Here is a 22,092-nt window from a genome sequence, read left to right on the forward strand (position 1 = left end):
TCTTTCTATCTGAACAAGGCTAATTTAAGTCCCTGAAAACTAGAATTACTTATTTGAAGCATAAAAAGGAGAGTTGATCCTTTCTTTTCTCTTTCTGGAGGACTTAGACACTCCCCCCCCCCCCCCCCGTCCGGAGTGCCCTGTTGCTTTAAGCTTAAGCTTTTGTTTGGGAGGAGACTGGGAGGGCGGCAGAGGGCGGCCGCCTACCTGGAGAAACCTGCAGTTAGGTGTGGCAGGAGCCGGAGAGGCTGGAGTCGCGGGATGGGCAGGAGGCGGGCAGAAAGTTGGAGTAACAGGAAGTGAAGCTGTGGCTGCGCTAAGTGGAAACAGACTAGGCGAGACTGTGAGGCCCAAGTGCTCCGAGACATGGTGAGTGGCGTGGGGACTAGGAAAAGAGAGATTTAGGGGGCTGCTAGAGGGGGATCGGGTCTGGGGGTTGCTTGTGTTGAGATAGGTAAGTTGGCGATAGTCAGAGGGCTGGCCCTCTAGGGCCAGCGCCGCCTCTGTCTCCTTACTTTGACAACTCGTCCACAAATAGCTCTGCACTCCGGGCCAGGGATTCCTGACACTTCTTCACCGCCTTCCTCCCGTGACCTCGGTGCTGGATCGGATCAGGGTTTCGGTGGGGGCTGGGGGATCCGAATTCCAAGCCAAGCTACTGCGCCGCACCCTCCCCCTCCTCCGCCTCCTCCAGCTGGGCCTGAGCCCGGTGTTGTGACATTACCGGGCCACAAGCGCCCCTGCTCTTTGGGGCTCAGATTCCAACCCAGCGGGCTGGAGTTCTCCCTCCTAGCCTCGCACTGTATATCTGCAGACATCTGTAGATCCGCCTGGCCACCAAAAGTAGTCCCTTCTCTAAAAACATTAGCAACAGCGCCTGAGTTCGTAAAGCAGCCAGGCGTCGGTTCTCCCTGACAATCTAGCTTCAGCCCACACCCCGTGACTGGTACCTGAGGCCCCCTGGGTCACCAAGGGAGGAGTCCATGCCTTTCCCCTCCTAGTTCAAAAGCCTTATCTAGAAGCCTTCTGCAAAGAGAGACCGCAGCGGGGAGAACTTTTAATATCTATATAAGCAGGCGGTGGTGTGTGGCCTACACCAGGCGCTAAATTCTGGGGAAAGCAGAAGTGTGCGGTCCAACGCTCATGACACTTTCTGGGGGCCACAGCCACTGAACCGCGGTTATACCGCCCAGCAGGCCGGAACCAGAACAACTCACCAACAGCTGTCTCCAGAGGCACTTGGGGGTGGTTGGGCCAGGCAAGGGTGCTCTGCTGGCCAGCTCTCACACTTAGAGAGAACCCACTAGGATTGGGAAGAGGGTAGCTGTGGAGACCAGTGAAGAGTAGCTGTGCACCCCTGAGAACAGAAAGGCCGGCTGTGTCATCTCCTTGACTCTCTTTGTGGCGAGTGGAAATAGGGATAGGTGTGTGTGTGTGTGTATTGTTCCTTGTCAGGGACCCTGAAAATCCCAAGTAGAAGGCAGATGATAGTCCAGAATCAAATCTCATCTTCAGGGACTTAAAAACGCACAAATGTGGCAGCCAAGGTGGCTGGCAGGTAAAGGGGCTCTCAGTGTGAGCCTGCCAGCCTGAGTTCAACATCCCCCCCACTTCTACCCATCCGACTGTAGAAGACAATCCACTCAGGAAAGTTTCCTCTGACCTCCACATGAGTGCTGCGGCGTGCATGTATATCCCCCACTCTGCATCCACACATACACATACTTACATATGTGTGTGTGCATCTATATTGCACTTATACAGGACTCGGTTGGTAGCATGTTTGCCTGGCATGCATGAAGCTCTGAGTTTGATCCCCAGCACCTCATAAACGAGGGCTGGCTGTGCACAGCTGTAATCACTCTCAGCACAGGGTAGGTAGAGACAGGAGGGCCAGCTGTTCAAGGACATCCTACTTAGGAAGTGAGGCCTTCCTAGGCTGAGACCCTATCTCAAATAAATAAGTAAGTAAATAAATAAATAAAGCTGGGGAGGTGACTCAGTGGGTGAAGTGCTTGCCACATAAGGATGGAGATCTGAGTTGGATCCCCAGATGCGCATTAAAAAAGAAAAAAAAAGCCAGGTGTGGTGGCCACAAGCACTAGGTGTGATGGCTCACACACAGCGTTAGGGTGGGCTTGATGGCCAGGCTAATCTGAGAGCCCCAGGCCAGCTCTCCAGAAGTCAGCCTGAGGGGGGTGGGGAGAAAAGGCAAGGTAGCAGGAGCACCTGACTACAGGAAGCTAATCTCTGGCCTTTCATGGTGGGATACACACCTGTGTGTGCCCACCCCCGCACGTGGATATAACTACTATAAACAAAGAACGTTCTCTTGGTAACAGTTAAAGTATTGGAAATGGCTAAAATCTGCTTCAGTTCTTCCAACCTCCTCTGGCCTCCTGGATCCTCTGCTGTTTGGCCTAATTAACCCCTGTTTTGACATCCAGGAGGACGCCAGTGGGGGAAATGACCGCGTTAGGAACCTGCAGAGTGAGGTGGAGGGAGTAAAGAATATCATGACCCAGAATGTGGAAAGAATCTTGGCCCGAGGGGAAAACTTGGACCATCTCCGAAACAAGACAGAGGACTTGGAAGCCACGGTGAGATGGGGAGCAAACCGGGACTGGAGGGAGAGATCTCATGGTGTGGGTGGAGAGGCACAATGAGCAGACGGGATGGCAGACTGCCGTGTCCATCTGCCTCTTGCCTATTCAGAGGACTGTTGGTTCCCCTCTGTGGTTGGTACAGAGTCCAGTGAGTGGGTCTGTTTGGTCTTGGGGGGTCCAACCACAGAGCCACTTCAGAGATAGCTCAGTCACCTGCTGCATTCTTAGGCTTCTTTGGGGCTGAAGCTGATTCTTCTTTTGAAGCCCTTGACAATCATTTGGAGTTGACATTCCCAGGGCAAGTGGCCCTTGGCTTTTAGCTGGTAGTAGGAAAGTAGGGTTTTGCCGAGTCTGCTTTAAAACAGGACTGGGAAGAGCAGTGAAAGTCTTTGATCCCAGGATCCCTCCACCTGCCAAAGGCCAAAATAATCTCTCTACACGGGCTGGAGGGATGGCTCAGTGGTTAAGAGCATTGCCTGTTCTTCCAAAGGTCCTGAGTTCAATTCCCAGCAACCACATGGTGGCTCACAGCCATCTGTAATGGGTCTGGTGCCCTCTTCTGGCCAGCTGGCATAAACACACACAGAATATTGTATACATAATAAATAAATATTAAAAAAAATAATAATAATCTCTCTACACATCTTGCTTAGACCTCTCCTCTTTGCAGTCATGGGCTTAGGCCAGCTTCTCAGGGAAGTTAAGTCTGCCATCAGCCAAGGCTCAGTTTCCACATGCTGTGGAGAACTCTGGCTTTCTGGGTCCCATGTGTAATCTTGGAATCTAGTGCTTTCTGTGAGATAAGATGGAGACTTAGTGTCTGGAAGTTAACTTGGGGTATCAGGAAGCATTTTCTTACTTTCCCAACCCTCTGGAGAAGACAAAGTGTCATGGAGTCGGTAGATGTGCCCATCTGGAGCACACTCCTGTACCCTCAGCCTGTGGGTCTGCTCTCCAAAGGCCAGACTGCTCTGCCAATCAAACAAACCTAGACTATGAGCAGCTGTAAAAGACCCCTTGGTGTGCAGGCCAGTGCGGGGAGGGGCAAGAAAAAAAGGGAGGCTGGAGATAGGACTCAGGCGGTAGAGTTCTTGACTAAAATTCATGATATCCAGGGTTTAGTCCCTGGCACCATATAAACAGCATCGTGGTACATGCCTATAATCCCAACTCTCGGGAGGCAGCATCAAGAGGATCAGAAGTTCAAAGCCAGGCTGTCAAGATGGCACAATGGGTAAAGGCACTTGCTGCCAAGTCTAAGGACTTGATTTCCGCACCTGGGGTGTGCATGTTTGGTTGACAGACAAGACTTGATTCCTACAGAGTAAGCTCTGACCTCCACTCTGTATGCACACCACACATACAAACATAGATAAGTCAATATCATTTTTAAAAGTTCAAGTTCATCCTTTGCTACATAGCAATGGAGGCCAATCTTCGCTATATGAGACCTTGACTAGAAAGAAAGAAAAAAAAAAGGAAGGGAAGGAAGGAAGGAAAAGGAAGGGAAGTCCTGGCCCCTGCCATGCTCAGAGGTAAGCCCCATGAGCTCATGAATTCTAACTCTGAACTTGGCCTACAGATTGTTGTGGAAAGAGATTTATCAAGTAGGAGGGTAACACACGAAGTTCCAATCCAGTCAGGGATATATAGTGAGACTCTGGCTCAAAAGTTAAAAGCAAACAAACAAACAAAGAACCCAGAGAGCTAGCCAAGGGGTAAAGACTCCTGTCACCATGCCCGATGGCATGAGTTCAATCCCCGGGACACAGCGTGGAAAAAGACAGCTCCTGCAGGTTGCCCTCTGTGGTGATATGGCAGCACACAGGGGCACAAACAAATGTTATCAAAATATTTTTAAAAACCTTTCCATTCCCATAGCCAGGTGGGGTGCCATACACCTTTAATCGCAGTACTCAGAAGACAGAGGCAGGCAGATCTCTGTGAGTTCAAGGCCAGCCTGGTCTACAGAGCCAGTTCCAGGACAGCCAGGGCTGTTACAGAGAGAAACCCTGTTTCAAAAAAGCAAAACAAAAACAAACGAAGCAAAAGGAACTGAAAAACCTTTCCATTCCCACTGTAACAGGAAAAATTTGTTTGTTTGTTTGTCCAGCTCTTTGTCCCAGGTTGTTACTCCAGTTTATAATGTAAACATCTACACTCTGGCTTGTGGGCCTCCGTTTGTCCTCTGGTCCTGAGGGAAGGAGCACTGGGTCACTGCTTTGTCTTGTCCCTAACAGTCTGAACACTTCAAGACAACATCGCAGAAGGTGGCCCGGAAGTTCTGGTGGAAGAATGTGAAGATGATAGTCCTCATCTGTGTGATTGTTCTTGTCATCATTGTCCTCATTGCGCTCTTTGCCACTGGCACCATCCCCACTTAAGAGCCCCTTTCATCCCACCCTAGTCTTCAGGGGTAACCCTCCCTAATGTGTGCCAAGAGGGGCCCTCTCCTGCCCTCCTCCACAGAAATGCTGCTTAGTCCCTGTGAGGGCCTTCCGCTACATCATATGCTCCAGAAACACCTCGATCCCCTGGGAGGAGAGAGCTGGAGTGTGGCTGCATCTCATGGGTCCCGAGAGTGGGGTAGAAGGGCCTGCTTGTGGTTGGGAGACTCCTGGTGACTGGTGGGCAATAAAGACCTTTCAGTGTCCCAGCGTGTGTGAGGCACTTTCCTCCTCTCTCTTTTGCCCTTTGCCCTTCTGTTTCTCTCTTCCTGAGGATCCTCTCCGGATCGGTTTCTCCCAATCTAGGATCAAGATGGTGCAAAGACAGAGAGCACAGCTTTATAGAAGAAAGATGGCATCTCAGAGGCTTCGCACACCTGGATTACAGCTGTGAGTTACCATACCAAGCTAGAACCAATAATTTTGTCTGACACACACACAGAGACACACACACACTCTCTAGTGTCTGTGTATGTGTATACATATATATGTATGTGTGTGTGCATATATATATGCATTATATATGTGTATGTATATGGACTTTTGTTTTTTAAAATGTATGGGTATGTGAATGCAGGTGCCCCCAGAGGATGTAGGTTCCCCTGGAATTGGAGTTACAGGAAGCTGTGAGCTGCCCATCATGGGTGTTTGGAACCAAACTTGGGTCCTCTGTAAGAACAGTTTGCACTCTTTTTTCCCCCTTAGGTAAAAAATTTAAATTTATTATTAATTAAAATGTAATTATACTGTGTTGTTCTCTTCAGCCTCCCCATGCTCCCTCACGCCCTCTCAAATTCATGGCCTCTTTAGTTGTTATTGTTTTACACACACACATGCACACACACAAATACAGCCTGTTGATGTTTGGTGCTGCTTGCATGATATGATTTCATATGATTTCAGGGCGGACCACTTGGTGTTGGATAAGCAGGTAAGGAGCTCATCTCTGGGGAAGACTGATTTTCCCTCTCTCAGCATCCCTCAGTTGCCTGTCGTTTTGTCTAGGCCCCTTGAGAGTGCCCCTTCCACGTTAGCATGTTTATTGATGTCCTTGTTCAGGTCTTCTGTAGGCAGCTAAGCTACTCAACAATTTGCACGTTTTGTTTTGTTTTGTTTTAGAAACAGGGTTTCTCAGTGTAGCTCTGGCTATCCTGGAACTCACCCTGTAGACCAGGTTGGCCTCAAACTCAGAGACTCAGAGGTCCGCTTGCCTCTGCCTCCCAAATGCTGGGATTAAAGGTGTGCACCACCACCACCCAGCCAATTTGCACTCTTAACCAAAGAACCATCTCTCCATCTTCTTCCCTCCCTTCCATCTCGAATATATGTGTGTATGTACATCCGTGTGGGTGAATGCAGGTGCATGTATATTTATATGTGCTTGTATGTATAGGCCAGAGGTCAATGTTGGATGCCTTCATTGCTTTCTGCCTTACTATCTAGTGTGTGCCCTGTTTTCCTTCCTTAATGGTACTGGGGATTGGACCTACATCATTATGTATGTGAGATAAGTACTCTACTACGGAGTTACAGCTCCAGCCCTTACCATACTTCTTGAGACGTGTAGGCTGAGGCTGCTCGTTCATTCCTGGCCACCCAGACCTGAAATAATCACACAGAAACTATACTAATTAAAACACTGCTCAGCCTATTAGCTCGGGCTTCTTATTAACTAACTCTTACATCTTAAATTAACCCATTCCTATTATTTTATATTTTACCACAAGGCTTGTGGTTTACTGGTAAGGTCCCTGGGGTGGTTGTCTCCTTCAGAGGCTACATGGCATCTCTCTGACTCCTACTTTCTCCCAGAATTCAGTTTAGTTCTTCTGCCAGGAAATAGACTAGTTCTATTCTGCCCTGCCGTAGGCCAAAGCAGCTTTATTCATTAACCAGTAAAAGCAACACATATACAGAAGGACGTCCCACATCAGAGATGGGGGGTCACTCGGTAAACCTGGAGCTCCAGGGATCTGCCTGTCTCCACAGTGCTGAGGTTACAGAAGCCTCTGTCAGACCTTTACAGAGAACTGGAATCCTAACTCAGGCCCTCATGTGTGCACAACAAGGGCTTTCCCTCCTGAGCCATCTCCCAAGCCCTCCTGTTTTTCTTCATAGCACACTGTTCATAGGCCACAATAAGTATTTCCTAAGGATCTTACCACAAGGAGAATTAAAACCTCCATAGCACTTTAGGGTAGGATGCAGAATTCAGTGTCTTCCTTGGACCTTGTTATGTCCCTTAACTATTCTCCTGGATATGTTTGCAAAGATATGACATGCCATTTAAAACCTGGTTCAAGAGCTCTTCTGCCATTCTCTTCTATGGCCTTGGTATAACTCAAAGCCAAACGCTGAAGGAACTAGACAGCTTTTCCTTTGTTGGTCATTCTGTGTGTTCCGTTTGCCTTTTTTTCCACCATTGCTCTTCTGGGTCTTTACAGGGCCCTGGATCTCAGCTGTTCTGAGGGGGTGGGGGCAAGCATCTCTCCCCGGAGTCCCATGCTAGTCACAGTCAATGTCACAGGACAGGGCCTGCAACACAATGAGCTTTCTGTCTTCTGGACCCCTCCTCCCCACCAGGTTCTTCGTCAGCACTGTTCTTTCCAGGGCCCAGTTTGCATTGGTTTGTGGGAAGGGTTCTTGGCTACCTCTACCCCTGTTTCCTCCACAGCCTTTCCAGAATTAGAAACAACCTGTTGTTGGGAGGATGTGCGGAAAGGGCAGGGTTAAGAGACAAAAGTTTGAGACTAAATAGAGATCAGATTCTGGAACCATGCTCCTGATTCCAGGCAGGACCAGGAAAGTACCAAATAGCCTCTCTTGGTCTGTTTTGCCATGGCAACACCTACCCTCTCTTCCCCAACCCGCTCTGAGGTGCTGTGTCCAAGCTTGGAAACCAGTGGTCTGTCCTCACAGTGGCTCAACCCCAAGGAAGAAAGCCTCTGATTCTTTGGTTAAGAGACCTCCTTTGGAATGTCAAGGGTGGTCTGGAAGATGGAAGACGGCTTTGGTGATTTCTCCACAGAAGTTCAGGAAGGCTCCTCAATGCTAGAGGCGCACCAGCAGCCTTGGCACAGGAACAGGCCTGCAAGTTTCTCATGATGAGTTCAGAACAGAGAAAAGCCAGAGCTTGCACTCTCACGAGAATCTGCTTTCTTTTTACATTGGGGTGAAATTTTTAATCAAGTCTCACTTGATTAAGTGAGATCAAGTCTCACTTTGTAGCTTTGCAGCCTAGCTTAAGCTGTCCTGGAACTTACTATGTAGTTCAGGTTGGTCTCAAACTCAATCTTTCTGCCTCATCCTCTCAAGTATTGGGATCACAGCCATAAGCCACAGTGCCAGCTCAGTTTGTCTTTTTGTTTTGTTTTGTTTTTAGAGAGGGTCTCATGTAGTAAACACTGACCTTAAATTCACTCTATATAGTAGCTGGGCAGTGATGTCACGTGCCTTTAATCCCAGCACTTGGGAGGCAGAGGCTGGTGGATCTTGAGTTTGAAGCCAGCCGGATCTACAGAGTGAGTTCCAGGACAGTCAGGGTTACACAGAGAAACCCTATCTCCAAAAACCAAAACAAACACACCAGAAAAGACCCCACTGTGTATCAGACCAGGACTTGGAACTTCTGATCCTTCTGCCTCTGGCTCCCCCAGTGCTGGGATTTCAGGCATCTACCACCAGATCAAGTTTCTGTAATGCTGGAGATCAACCCCAGAGCTTGGTGCATGATAGGCAAGCTCATGCCCAGCCACAATTTACAGTTGAATTTTTCCCTTAACACTTCAGTCTTTTTAAAAAAATATTACTCTTTTGAGAGGTAGGGTCACCATCTTGAACCCCAGATTGGTACCTAGTTCAATTATTGTCAGAGAGCCTTCATCCAGCAACTAATGGAAACAGAGGCAGAGAATCACAAGCAAACATTAGGTGGAGTTCTGAGAATCCTGCTTAAGAGCGAGAGGAAGGATTGTATGAGCCAGAAGGGTCAAAGCACACTATAAGAAGACCCACAGAAACAACTAACCTGGGATCATAGGAGCTCACGGAGGCTGAGCTGACAACCAGGGAGGCTGCACGGGACTGCCCTCTGCATAGATGAGACAGTTGTGTAACTTGGTGGTCTTGTGGTACTCCTAAAAATGGGAGCAGGGGCTGTCTCTGACTCTTTTTGCTGACTCTTGGGGTCCTTTTCCTCATACTGGGTTTCCTTACCCAGCCTTAATACAAGGGGAGGAGCTTAGTCTAACTACAATTTAATATGACATGTTTGGTTGATATCCATGGGAGGCCTGACCTTTTCTGAATAGAAACAGAGAAGGAGCAGGTTGACAGGGTGGGCAAGGTGGAGAGGGACCAGGAGGAGAGGAAGGAGGGGCAGCTGTGGTCGGGAGTAAAATCAATAGGTAATTTTTAGAAATACCTTTTCTTTAAATTACTTTTATTTCATGTGTAAAGATGCTTCGCTTGCATTTGTGACTATGTACCACATACATGACAGTAGTGAGCTGCCATGTGGCTGCTGAGAATTCAGTCTGGGTCCTTGAGAGGAGCATCCAGTGCTTTTAACCACTGAGCTAGGTCTTGCAGCCCACGTTTTAGTCCTCGGCTAAGCACATAAGACAGTACTACATAATCTATTTCTCCGTGAGTTTTTTTAAAATTTTTTTTAAAGATTTATTTATTATGTATACAACATTCTGCCTTGATATATGCCCGCATGCCAGAGGAGGGTGCCAGATCTCAGTACAGATGGTTGTGAGCCACCATGTGGTTGCTGGGAATTGAAGTGGTTGCTGGGAATTGAACTCAGGACCTCTGGAAGAGCAGCCAGTGCTCTTAACCTCTGAGCCATCTCTCCAGCCCTCCATGAGTTTTTTTTTTTGCGAAGTTCGGATTACAGTGTATCACTTGCAAATCTTTTGCCTTTTTGATTACACCTTTCACACAGTCCTTAAAAACAAGCTCATCTTAGCCTTGAAGTTGGCCTGGGGCTGAACTGGGCCAGTGGGATTTAGGAAGAAGACTGCTTATCTGGTCATTGGCTCCTCTTTAATTTTTCCCAGTTCTGCAAGAAAAGCTGTGGTATCCTCATCACCCCTCTCCTTAAAATCCCATCTTCCTCACCTGCTAGAGGTCCCCCACGGCAGGCAGCAGGAATCGAAGGGGAAGCTGCACATTCTTGGGCTGGACCGTCCCTGTTGGTCTTCCTTGCAGCAGCTTGCTCTCCAGTTTGGGTGCTCTTCAGGACTTTCCATGCTTGTATTTTATCTTTGTAGGAAAGGAAAGGTCTCTCTACTTGAGTACTGCTCTGGAAGCTAGCTCAGATCTATCTTTTCCCTCTCCGCCTCTTGTTGGTCGCCGTTGTCATCTTTTATTTCAGGCTGGGATCCATCCCTGCAACTTTAGAGGCTCATTCATCCATACATCATTGAGACTTTTAGCTCACAGAAATGTCTGCAGCATTTTAGCATTAAAAAAAATCCCCACTCCCCCAGTGTCTGGCCATCAGAGGACAATTTGCAGGAGTTGGTTCTCTCCACTATGTGTTCCAAAGATGGAACTCTGATTAGGTTTGGCTTCAAGTGCCTTTCTTTATCCAATGAGCCATCTTGCCAGATCTGTTTATCATTTTTAAGTGTACAACTCGGTGACATGTAACCTGCTCCGTCTGAAAACAATCAGAACTTTGGAGTGGTTGATGAGTTTTTAATTTCGGCTGAGATGAGCTCACCAAGGTGACAAACACCCATTCTGGAGTGTCCATGACATCTCAAGCACTTAGCACTCACAGATGCTTGTCGCATGACAGAATGACGCCTCCCTGGCTAACTCCTTTTGCAGCCGCAGATCCAAAAGACATACTCTTTTCACTAGGCTGGGGTGTCATCGGAAGTCAGATGCTGGTGACCCGGTAGGAGGCGCCCCACGGGCCCTGTTGTCGCTTTCGGTTTGCCCGGGTCGGGCACCTCTCTAAGAAGTCGCACCCCCCCACCCCCCCACCCCCGCCCCACTTAGCCCGCGGGGCCGCTCCGCCCCGCGGCTTCCTCCAGGACCGCGGGCACTGAGGCCGCACAGGGCAGAGGAGCCGGAGCCGGCAAGCAGGCTGTGGCGGCGGCGGCTGCAGAGGCGATGGTGAGACGGGCAGGGGCAGAGGGTGATTGTGCAGGGGTGTGAGGTGGGAGCCCGAATCCCAGGGGTGTGGGTCACACTGGTCGCATGGGCCAGACCCAAACTTTGCAGGCAGCGGGTATAAGAGACTCAGAGTGCGCCCCGTCGGGGCGGAGTGAGCGGAACTGCAGCTTCCCATGCTCCTGCCCCAATACCGGGCAAGACACTTAACCTCCACAAGCTTTCTTTTCCGTGCCATAAAGTAGGGGCAGCAGTAATACCTACCTACCTTAGTAGGTCCTTGAGAGGTTAAAGGAGATGTTTATGGTTGGTGTTGCCAGACACACTCAGAACCCTTTGCTAAGAAGTAGTAGGTAATGTGATGACCTCCACAGGTCTTCCTGGGGCTCAGAGAGCCAGAGCTGGCCCAAGGGCTGGAAACCTGAGTAGATGCCTGGGCGAGGTCCGCTGTAGGCCCGCTGCTGAAGGGTAAACACTTTCCCCAGGGAAAGAGAAAATAAGTTGTTTGCTAGAAAAGTTCCTTGAAATTATCAGTGTAACACAGGCTGACTTTCCTAACCTCTACCTAGTGACATAATTCTGAGTTAAGTCACCCATACCCCTGTTGCAGACCTGCCATTTCCAAGGTGCCAGAGATCTCTGGTGCCAGGATGCCCCTCCCCTTGGGACTCCTGGGAGGATGGGCCAGAATGGAAGCAAGTTCAGTCCTCTAAGGCTGGATGGATGTGGCCTGGCTAGTGGTGGCAATGCCTGGATGGCTTGGTCTCTGGGGAACAGGAGGCAGGAAAGGGAAGTGGGGCAGGAAAGTAGTCCTAAGCTTTGAGGCCACACCAGGAAACTGAGGGAGTCTCTGAGAATGGGCTCGAGCTAAGAGCCCACTTCCTAGAGTGCAGGGTAAGAGATGGGAGGAGGTAGGGGGTGGGCTTCCAGAGAGCCCTCAGCTCCTGGGGAGCTGAAACGAAGCTATCTGGCTGTACGGGAGAACCTTGGGATGCTCACAGGTGCATTCCATGTAAAGGGGGTTCAGAGCCAGGAGGGGAGTTCATTGTTCCTCTAGCCTGTCTCCAGCTCCATCAGCTAACTCTTCTTCCCTTCTTGTCCCCCTTTCTGTCTCCACCTCTTTCCCTTTGCCACCCACCCCTCTGACTACCTAATTACCCCACCCCTTTCCTTTCCTTCCCTTTTCTTCTCCGTGACTCACGGGGTCAAAAAGGATATAGCAGTTCTTTTGTGCCATAGCACAGGACAAAGCGATGATTGGGAAGATGGAAAGCGAGCAATCAGTTTTTTGCACGTGTACAAGTGTGGTGTGCATGCTTGTTCACATGTGTGGGCACGTACGTGTTTAGGTGCAGATGGAAGTCAGAGGTTGATGTCAGCTCTCTCAGTCAACAGCTCTCTGCTCTGATTACAGAGGCCCTGTCTAGGGCTGAACTGGGAGCTCTCCAGCTTGTCTAGGGTAGCTTTTCCTTGAGGTCCCTGTTCCTGCACCCTGAGCACTAGGATTACACACGGACCGCTAGACTTTTATGTGGGTGCCCTGGAGTCAAACTCAGCTTTTCATATGAGTGCAGGAGGAGCCTTATGCGTGGAGCCATCTCTCCAGAACCATAAATAAGGTTTTAAAAAGACTTGATCATATGTGTATAAATGTTTTTCCCACATGTGGAGTCCAGAGGAGAAGGGTGTTGGTTCACCTCCAATGGAATGATAGATGACGGTGAGCTACCGACTGGGTGCTGGGAACTAAACCCAGGTCCTCTGGAAAAGCAGCAAATGCTCTTAACCGCTGAGTCAGCTCTCCAGCCTCACTATAAATAATTTTAAAAATTACTTAGCTTGCTTGTTTGTTTTTTGGGAGCCAAAGTCTCATATAGGTCAGGTTGGCTCTCACTATAAAGCTGAACCACCATGCCTGACTAGAATTAACTATTTTTTTGAGGCAGTCTTGCTATTTAACCCTTAACCTACCTATGCAGACAAAGCTGGCCTTGAAATTGCAGCAATGCTCCTGCCTCTGCCTCTCAAGTACTGGGATTACAATTATCTGGTACCATGCCCAGCTATTGAATAATTCCTTTTGTTTGTTTGTTTGTTTTTATTTTTGTTTTTTCTTGAGACAAGATCCCACTATGTAGATCGGACTGGCCTCGAACTCTGCCTATTGAGTTCTGGGATTAAATAGGTCCACAACAATGCTCAGTTGAAAATAATTCTTGAAGTCATTCATCTGACAGAATCTGTGTGTGTAGTCACAGGCCTCTCGTTTGAACCTGAGCTGAGTTGGCAGCATCAAGTGACTGGTAGTCTTGAGCCAATCAGTTGGAGCATCCCCCCCCCCCCCCGTAACTAGTTTAGCTTGGGGTTTAAACTTGTAGCCCCTGGAGTCTGGCCGTTCTACCCTCAGATCAGTTACCTACTGACTCTGGACAACTTAACACCTCTGGGCTGTAAAACAGGGACGATAACACTGTCCAGTGGGTTATTGTGAAGACTGAGCCAGATCCCCCTGTGCACAGCTGGTCAGTGCTGTTCAGGTTATGTACCCACTGAAAAGTGTCTGTTGCTAGTGTTCAAGACTTAAGGCCTGTAACCCCAACACTCAGGGGCAGAGGCAGGAGGACCCCCAAGTCTCAGGCCAGGCTGTGCTATTTATTGAGAATCTCTTTCATGTTTTTTTTAAAATTAGAATTTTTTTTTTTCTTTGGTTTTGCGAGACAGGGTTTCTCTGTGGTTTTGGAGCCTGTCCTGGAACTAGCTCTGTAGACCAGGCTGGTCTCGAAGTCACAGAGATCCGCCTGCCTCTGCCTCCCGAGTGCTGGGATTAAAGGCGTGCACCACCACCGCCCGGCTTAAAATTAGAATTTCTGAAAGGGTTGCAGTACGTGATGTCCTAGGTTCAATCTCCAGGACCACACAAATAAACAAGATCTCAATAGCCTGTGGGACCTGAGCAAAAGAAAGCCGATGCTGGGTCAGAGCAGCAGTTCTCGAGGATCCATGGAAGGTTCCCCACTTAGAGAAGATGCATAGTGTGCAACAGGGAAGACCTTGGCTGCTTATGCATCTCGTAAGGAAGGAAAGAAAAGGAAAAGGTGACTCTCTTGAGGAACGTATACCCACACTTAAGATGTCCTTACTAAGGTCCCCAACACTCCTTCATGGTGAGGGGGGATGGTGTTGGCTGGAGTGGTGGCTCAGTGCTGCTCTTCCAGGGACCTGGGTTACATTCCCAGCACCCAGATGGTGGCTCACAACCACCCCTCTCCAGATGCCAAGTTCCAAAGAACCTGACTTCCTCAGGCACGCACATGGTGCACATACAAACATGCAAGCAAAGCCGGGCGGTGGTGGCGCACGCCTTTAATCCCAGCACTCAGGAGGCAGAGGCAGGTGAATCTCTGTGAGTTCGAGACCAGCCTGGTCTACAAGAGCTACTTCCAGGACAGGCTCCAAAACCACAGAGAAACCCTGTCTCGAAAAACCAAAAAAAAAAAAAAAAAAAAAAAACCATGCAAGCATGCAAGCAAAATACTCATAGATAATAAAATCCATCTCAAAAAACAAAACAAAACACTGGCTGCTCTTTCAGGGGACCCAGGTTTGATTTCTAGCACCCACATGATAACTAACGGCTGTCTGTAACTCCAGTTCCAGGAGGTCACACACCCTTTTTATGGCTTCCTCGGGCACTGGATGCACTTGGTGCACATACATGCATACAAAACATCCATACACACAGAAATTAAATAAATAAATCTTGGGGAAAAAAGAGTGGGCAAAAGGAGCCCAGTGTACATGATGGTATACACGTAGTGAGTTCAAGGCCATCCTGGACTACATTAGACCTGGAAAGAAAAAGAAAATGGGCTGGAGAGATGCCTTATTGGTTAAGAGCAATTGCTTCTTCCACAGAGGACCTGAGCCCAGTCCTCAGTATCCATTTTGGGTGGTTCATATGGCCAGTGCCTGAAGAGACCAGATAGGTTGTTACCTCCCCTGGAACTGGAGTTGCAGGAGGTTGTACCCATCTCATGGATGCTTGCAGTCAAAGCAAAGTCCTCAGGAAGAACAGCCACTGCTTCTAACTGCCAAGCCTTCTCTCCGGCCCCCATAAATATTTTTTAAAAAATAAATCTTAGGGCTGAAGGGATGGCTCAGCGGTTAAGAGCACTTTGTTCTTGCAGAAGACTTGGATTTGACTCCCGGAACCCACATGGCAGCCTACAGCCATCCATAGTTCCAGTTCCATGGAAGTCTAAAATCCTTTTCTGACTTTCTTGGGCACCAGACACATACATGGTACCCACACATACCTGCAGGGAAAACATCCATTCACATAAAATAAATCTAAAACAAAAATCTTATGTTTAAAAAAGAAGTCTTACATAAAAAGAAAAAGTGATGAAAATTGGTTTTCATTAATACTAATTAGTTATTTATTTGCGTTTAGTGTGGGTCAGGTATTGTTTAGGCTTTTGTTTATAACATATCCCACAGTCTGAGCTAGTGTGATGAGCTCTATGAAGTAAGTGCTGTTACCACCACTTTACAAAAGAGGAAGTAGTTGGTCAGAAAGGTCACATCCTCAGGTTAGTTAATCAGCTGGTAAGTGGCAGAGCCAGGTAGAATTTGAGGCGAGGGAGGCAGCACACCTTGTTCTTGAGATCAGGTCCTCCTGTCTTCCAGGCCCCCAGCAATGAGGTTATAAGTGCTCACCAATACACACTGTTTTTACATGGGTATGAGCTAGCAGGCTCTGGGAATTTTCCTCTACCATGTCACGTGCTCTGCCCCTCCTCCTTGTGCTAGGGTTATGTACACGCATGGTCACACCCTACTTCTTGTTTTTAAGAGACAGAGGCAGGGAGATATCTATGAGTTCAAGCAGCCTAGTTGGTCTATATATTGAATTCCATGCCAACCAGAGGTATGTAAAACGAAACAAAACTGGGCGGGGCTGGAGGACGTGCTCAATGAGAGATCGAAGGTCTGAAGCTCTCTGCAAGCACGTGCGTGCGTGCGTGCGTGTGTGTGTGTGTGTGTGTGTGTGTATGTGTGTATGTTCCTGCTCTAGCACTCTCTACCACATCCCTTTGAGACTAAGGCTTTTACCAAACCTGGAGCCAGAATGGCAGCCCGTAAAACCAATAATCCTCTCCCTTTGCTCACTAGGTAGCTGGGGGTATTGGGATGTGCAGCCATAACTGGCTTTTTACATGGGTGCTTGGGATCCGAACTCAGGAACAAGCACTTTTACCCACTGAGCCATCTGCCCAGCCCACACACCCCCAGCCTCTGCCTCGAGAAGGTCTAGTGTTGTCTGGGCCAAAGATGACCTTGAATTTCCAATTCTCTGTATCATGCCTAATGCTTTTGTTTTGTTTTTGAGACAGATTGGGTAGTACATAGCCTAGGCTGGCCTGAGATTGGAGATTCCCCAGTTACGCATGCCACCACCCCTGACTTGGTTGGGTTTTATCACTTCCTCCACACTGGTTTTCACCCCTTGACTCTTGCTGCTCTTCCTAGCCCTGCCCAGCCTCTCCACCCTCTCCCAGGTCCCTTCACTAGTGGGCTGTGTCCCTGTCTCTGCCAGAATGACCCAGCTCCATTCCAGCACCTGCCCTTTTGATTACAATTCTGACCCTTGTAATCTCCTTACTCCATGGGTGCCTAGGACACTTTATGTCCCTTGTATGATGGCATCACATATTTCTCTTTCTCAGCTAGGGAGAGCTCTTCCTGAAAACAGGTACAGTTCATCCAGAAAATACCTGTCATGTGTCTGCCAGCTGCCAGGCCCTTGGCTGAGTGACAAGTGGCACAGGGCAGCATGGCCCTTGCCCTCTGTTTGCTCAGCTCTTCCCTGACACTTTTCCTAGCAATTTCTCTTTCATACTGCCAGCAGAGACCTGTGCTGTCCTTTTATCTTTGGTTGAGGGGACCAAAGTGGGCTGGGATTTGGTGGCTGTGTTCCCTAGAACATACGTATCCTTTTGGGTCTGGGGCCCATCTTGGCTCCCCATAGGCATAGGTCTGGCTTTGCTGGAGAGGAGAAAGGCTCCGGACTGTAGTTGGAGCACAGCCAGCTCTCCACAGAAAGTGAACCTGTTTACCCTTTGTATGGGAATAAGATAACAACAGCTGTAGAATCCGGAACACAAGAACAGAGCTGGAGATGTAGCTCAGCGGGTAGAGTGCTTGCCTGAGCGTGAATGAAGCCCCAGGTTTTCATCTCCAACAGCACATACACTGGGCATGGTAGAGCACGCTTGTACTAGTACTGCGAAATGAGACTAAAAGGAGCAGAAGTACAAGGTCAGTTTTGGCTGTATAGTGTGTTGGAGGCCAACCTGGGTTAAACAAGACCTTGTCAAAAGAAAAGAAAAAAGTTAAAAGGTAAAGAAAGGGGAAGATGCTGTGGCTATGGCTCCGTAGTTAACAGCACCTGTCACTGTGCATGAGCGTTGGTAGGGCTTTCTGGTTACCAGACTCTTCCAGGTTCAGTGAGAGACCCAGTCTCAAGGGAGTAAAATAGACAGTGACAGAGCAGGACACTGGCATCATCCTCTGACCTCTGGGTGCATTGCAAGTAGGTGTACTAGCAAAACCACTAACAATACACTCATAAGCTTCCCAGAGTGGGGGACAGACAGACAAACAGGGGCCGTGAAATGGCTCAGCAGGCAAAGCGCTTTCCACACAAGCCTGCTGACCAGAGCTCAATCCCCAGAATCCATGGGAAAGTGGACAAGTTGTCTTCTGACCTCCACATCTGTGTCCCCTTACAATCATAAAAACAAATTTACGCATGCCTTTAATCCCAGCACTTGGGAGGCAGAGGCAGGGGCATCTCTGTGAGTTCGAGGCCAGCCTGCTCTACAAGAGTTAGCTCCAGGACAGGCTCCAAAGCTACAGAAAAACCCTGTCTCAAAAAACCAGAAAAATAAATAAATTAATTAATTAATTAAAAAAAAACACAAAAATACCCCCGGCATCCCACCAAACGGTGATTCTCGATTTCAAGTTCTGTCCATTCCCAAATCTGTGCTTTGGAGTGCTGGGATGTGGGGAGGTTCAAACAATGAAGCCTTGTCCAACAATGTAGTAGTCACGGCTGGGATGACAAGTGACTCAGGAACGGGAGGAAGCATGAGTCCCCTGTTCTCTTCACTGCTGCCTTGGGTTCCAGCCTCTGAGCACCTTCTGCCTCCTTAGTTTGCCCGCACCACTCTAAAAACAAGCTGTTTTTCTGGCTCTTGGGTAAATATTGACCTGTTGGGGTTTCAGGTGCCTGTCCCTCGAAACTCCTGCTGAGCTAGATAAGCAAATCAGGAGAACCTCTCTTGAGACTAAGGGTTCCTTTTGGATAGGCGATCAAGCAGCCGACCCCTTTACTGGGTCCTTGGCGTGATCAGCATTGTGTTGGCCTCCCAGGCTTAAGGGTGCCGGAGGATGGACTAGGATACTGCCCCCTGCTCTCCCTCTGGGAGCTTGTGACCTAGCTGTGGAGAGAGGACTCATGTCCTGGGAATGCGCTGGGGCTGTGTGCAGAGGGGGCAGCTGTGATGGTCCTCTGTGAGGATTCTTGCCTGTGGAGGAGGGAAGCCTCTGTGACTACCAGGTCTCTCCCAACACGTATTCTCCGGTTTTAAGTGGAATTCTGTCAAATGCCAATGTGTCTGCTGCTGTGAACAATGGGAGATATGGGCTGGCAGGAAGGGGTGGGGGTTGATGCTCTGTGAAAAGGAGATAGATTAGGGATGGGCTGGGAAGGACTAGGCTAAGGGGAGGGAGTTTCCCGTGGTTTGCTAATCCTCTGGTATTTGTCTTCCTGACGAGATCTGCTCCTGGTCTCAGCATGTGACATCAAGAGACAGCAGCCCTTTTGCCCCCACTCTCTTACCCTCTCCCCCCCTCTCTCTTTTCCTTTCATACCCCCCCCCATTGAAATGTGTGCCCCTCTCGTCTCCAAAACAAACTGGGTTTCTTGGTTAGGTGAAGCAGTGCCAAAGATTGTCACTTGGATTCCATTGAAAACTACAGATCCCAGTGAAGTCCTGGGTGACTAGAAGGCTGGAGGCCAAAGGCCAGAGGGTCTCAGGTTCCCAGGAGAAGAGGAAATAGAAGGTGGTCACTGAGGTGGAGAGTAGGTTAGCTCAGAGGCAGAACTGGCCTGACTGGTAAGCTGTTCAAAGAGGCAGAGATGAGCTGCTCCGTTGGGGAGGGGTTCTAGGCAGAGATGCTGATGTGGCCTGGTCTCCAATGACCTTTCTGTCCTGCAGAGTGGATTTTTTTTTCTTGCCTGGCTTCCTGCTCTTTGCCACTTCTTGGGGTCAGTGGGAAGTCGTAGGACAGATGAACACTGGGTAGATGCCATCTTGGAGCAGGTGAACAAAGCGTCTGCTTTGTGGGACCCGAGAAGGTTCCCAGTTTGAACTAACATAGAAGAAGCCGAGATACTGAAATCCAGAGCGGATGGACAAGGAGCCCGGAGGTCAACCGCTCAGAAGGCAGCCCTTTAACCTGAATAGCTCATGCCTTTACACACAAAGGATGCTATTACTCATCTGCCATACCCAGACATTGTAGGGGAGCGGGGAGTTCAGGTCCTTTGTGCCAGGAGGAAGGCTCCTGGGTGGGGAACTCTTGCATCCTTGACCTTGGGCTTGGTCCTCAGGCAGGGAAAGAATTGGAGCGATGCCAGCAGCAGGCGGATGAAGTGACGGAAATCATGCTCGACAATTACCAAAAGGTCCTGGAGCGGGATGGCAAGTTGGCAGAGCTGGAGCAGCGCTCGCACAAGCTCCTGGACATGGTGTGTGGCCCCGGGGAATGGGGAAGGGAGCTCTTAGGCTGTGGTGGGGAGGCTAGAGGTGGGGTCTGGGACTTCTGGTTTCCTACTAGAGGATTTTACAAAGATACACTTGAGTTGGGGCTATAGCTCAGCTGATAGGGTGGTTAGCTAGCATGTGCAGCCCTGGGCTCACTCCCCACCATGGCATGAAACACAGCAGTGTACACCTGTGATGCCAGCACTCAAGGGATCCAGAGGACCTGAAGCTCATTCTCAGTCACACAATAAGTCCAAGCCAGAGCTACAGGAGACCCTGTCTTACAAACAAAAGTAAACAAATAAACCTAAGAAGTCTTTGGAGCTGTGTGCATTCCTAGAGGTCATGGGCTAAGTGGGTGTGAGCTAGCAGGGTCGAGAGTCAAGTGTTACAGCAGTGTTTGAGGTCAGGAGCCAGGTTGGAAGGGCTCCAGAGTGCAGTGAGTGGAGGGGCAGCAAACAGGACAGGGGGGATGCTGGCGTGCAGATGGAGAGCTGCCTTTGAGGTCCTGTGGGACCATTAACTCTCTTTCTCTCGGTGTCTTTGGGTATCCACAGAGTTTGGCCTTCAGCAAGACAACCAATACTCTAGCCCAAAAGAAGCGCTGGGAGAACATCCGGTGCCGGGTCTACTTGGGGCTGGCAGTGGCTGGTGGCCTTCTCATCATCCTGATTGTGCTGCTGGTCACCTTTCTTCCCACAAGCGATGGGGAAAGTAGTCAACCATAGGACTTGGATGCAGGAACTGCCGTACGAACTGGAACTGACCCAGCCAGGCCTGAAGGAGAGGCTGAAGGACCGCACAGGCCTGTCCTGGTCTCCAGGGAATCTTGGTGTTTGCGTCTGTCTAGGACTCCCCACTGAGTGCTAAGGGCATCCTGGATGTTGTGCACCTCTACATTGCCCATTATGTCATGGACTGGCCCCTGAGGGCAGCCTGCTGCACTGGCCCTACTAAGTTGCACCGCTGGAGCTGAGTAAAAGCTGCTGTTTGGTTAAAAGGGTGCTCGCTTTCTTTCTTTCTTTCTTTCTTTCTTTCTTTCTCTCTCTCTCTCTCTCTCTCTCTCTCTCTCTCTCTCTCTCTAACACGCACCCCACAGACACAGAAATATAACAGACACGCATACACCACAGACACAGATGTGTACATACACACTCCAGACACAGAAATACCACACACACACACACACACACACACACATCCCACAGGCCCAGAAACATACTACATACTATATACACACATATATACACTAAATTAATGTAATTTTAAAAAGAAAATAAAATCTGTTTCCTAAAGGAGGATACCCCTTCCTTTCCTCTCCTCCTTGATCTTGCCCTTCACAGACAGACCTTTATGTAATATGGGGGCACAGACATAGCAGCCCACAAAACAGACCTTTGAAAATGAAATCCATCATTTCTGACATCTTGAGGGTTGTCAGAGGGCTAATGGGACTCCAGATGGAAGAACGGAGAAGAAGGGGCTTGCTGGGAATCCAGCTCAGTTCTTAGAGTGCTTGCCTAGTATGAACAAAGTCCTGGCTTTGATGGTGGTGCACACATTTATAGTCCCAGCACTCAGGATGTAAAAGCAGGAAGATTACAATGTCAAGATCATCCTTGGCTACAGTTAGATAATGTCAGTCTGGACTATATGAGACCCTTCCTCAAAAGCAAAAAGATGGCTGCAGAGATGGCTCAGTGGTTAAGAAGGCATGCTGCCCTTCCAGAAAACCCACATTTGCAAATTCAGTTCTCATCTCTCAAGTCAGGCACTTCATAACTACCTGTATGTATGTCCAGCTTCAGGGAGAGCATCCCTCTGTGGGCACCTGCACTTAAGTGTACACACACACACACACACACACACACACAATTTAAGCAAACAGAAAACATGCTGAGAGATAATCCCATAAAGTGTTTCCCTTGAAAATACAGGGACCTGAGTTACATCTCCATAACCCCTTTTAAAAAGCCAGGTGTATAGTCCAATATGATAGCATTAACCTTGATCTAAGCACTGGGGGAGTGGGGACAGATAGATCTCTGTGAGATTGATAGCCTGATCTAC

At 49.0% G+C, this 22,092-nt stretch overlaps 2 protein-coding genes across 3 annotated transcripts; both read left to right on the forward strand.

Moving 5' to 3' along the window:
- Positions 1 to 215: 215 nt before the first annotated feature.
- Positions 216 to 5,235, forward strand: Vamp8 (vesicle associated membrane protein 8). Its single transcript, XM_057774099.1, has 3 exons — positions 216 to 369; positions 2,448 to 2,600; positions 4,847 to 5,235. The coding sequence occupies exons 1-3, from the start codon at positions 367 to 369 to the stop codon at positions 4,988 to 4,990; spliced, it is 300 nt and encodes a 99-aa protein (XP_057630082.1). The 5' UTR covers positions 216 to 366; the 3' UTR covers positions 4,991 to 5,235.
- Positions 5,175 to 21,487, forward strand: Vamp5 (vesicle associated membrane protein 5). 2 transcript variants are annotated; one of them, XM_057774078.1, is made up of 4 exons: positions 5,175 to 5,443; positions 5,957 to 5,984; positions 19,869 to 20,006; positions 20,580 to 21,487. In XM_057774078.1, exons 1-4 carry the CDS (start codon positions 5,175 to 5,177, stop codon positions 20,748 to 20,750), a joined length of 606 nt encoding a protein of 201 aa, XP_057630061.1. In that variant the 3' UTR covers positions 20,751 to 21,487. The 2 variants fall into 2 exon arrangements, with proteins under 2 accessions (XP_057630061.1, XP_057630070.1); XM_057774087.1 differs by lacking the exons at positions 5,175 to 5,443; positions 5,957 to 5,984 and adding an exon at positions 11,057 to 11,188 and having other exon boundaries at positions 20,580 to 21,214.
- Positions 21,488 to 22,092: the final 605 nt, after the last annotated feature.

The sequence above is a fragment of the Chionomys nivalis genome, chromosome 1 (assembly GCF_950005125.1).
Source record: "Chionomys nivalis chromosome 1, mChiNiv1.1, whole genome shotgun sequence".
Lineage (NCBI taxonomy): Eukaryota > Metazoa > Chordata > Mammalia > Rodentia > Cricetidae > Chionomys > Chionomys nivalis.

Coding starts and splice junctions, on each gene's coding strand:
- Vamp8 (XM_057774099.1), top strand. Junction 2,601..4,846: donor CAGAGGACTTGGAAGCCACG/GTGAGATGGGGA, acceptor TGTCCCTAACAG/TCTGAACACTTCAAGACAAC.
- Vamp5 (XM_057774078.1), top strand. CDS start 5,175: ATGGGTCCCGAGAGTGGGGTAGAAGGGCCTGCTTGTGGTTGGGAGACT. Junction 5,444..5,956: donor CGCACACCTGGATTACAGCT/GTGAGTTACCAT, acceptor ATATGATTTCAG/GGCGGACCACTTGGTGTTGG. Junction 5,985..19,868: donor ACTTGGTGTTGGATAAGCAG/GTAAGGAGCTCA, acceptor CTTGGTCCTCAG/GCAGGGAAAGAATTGGAGCG.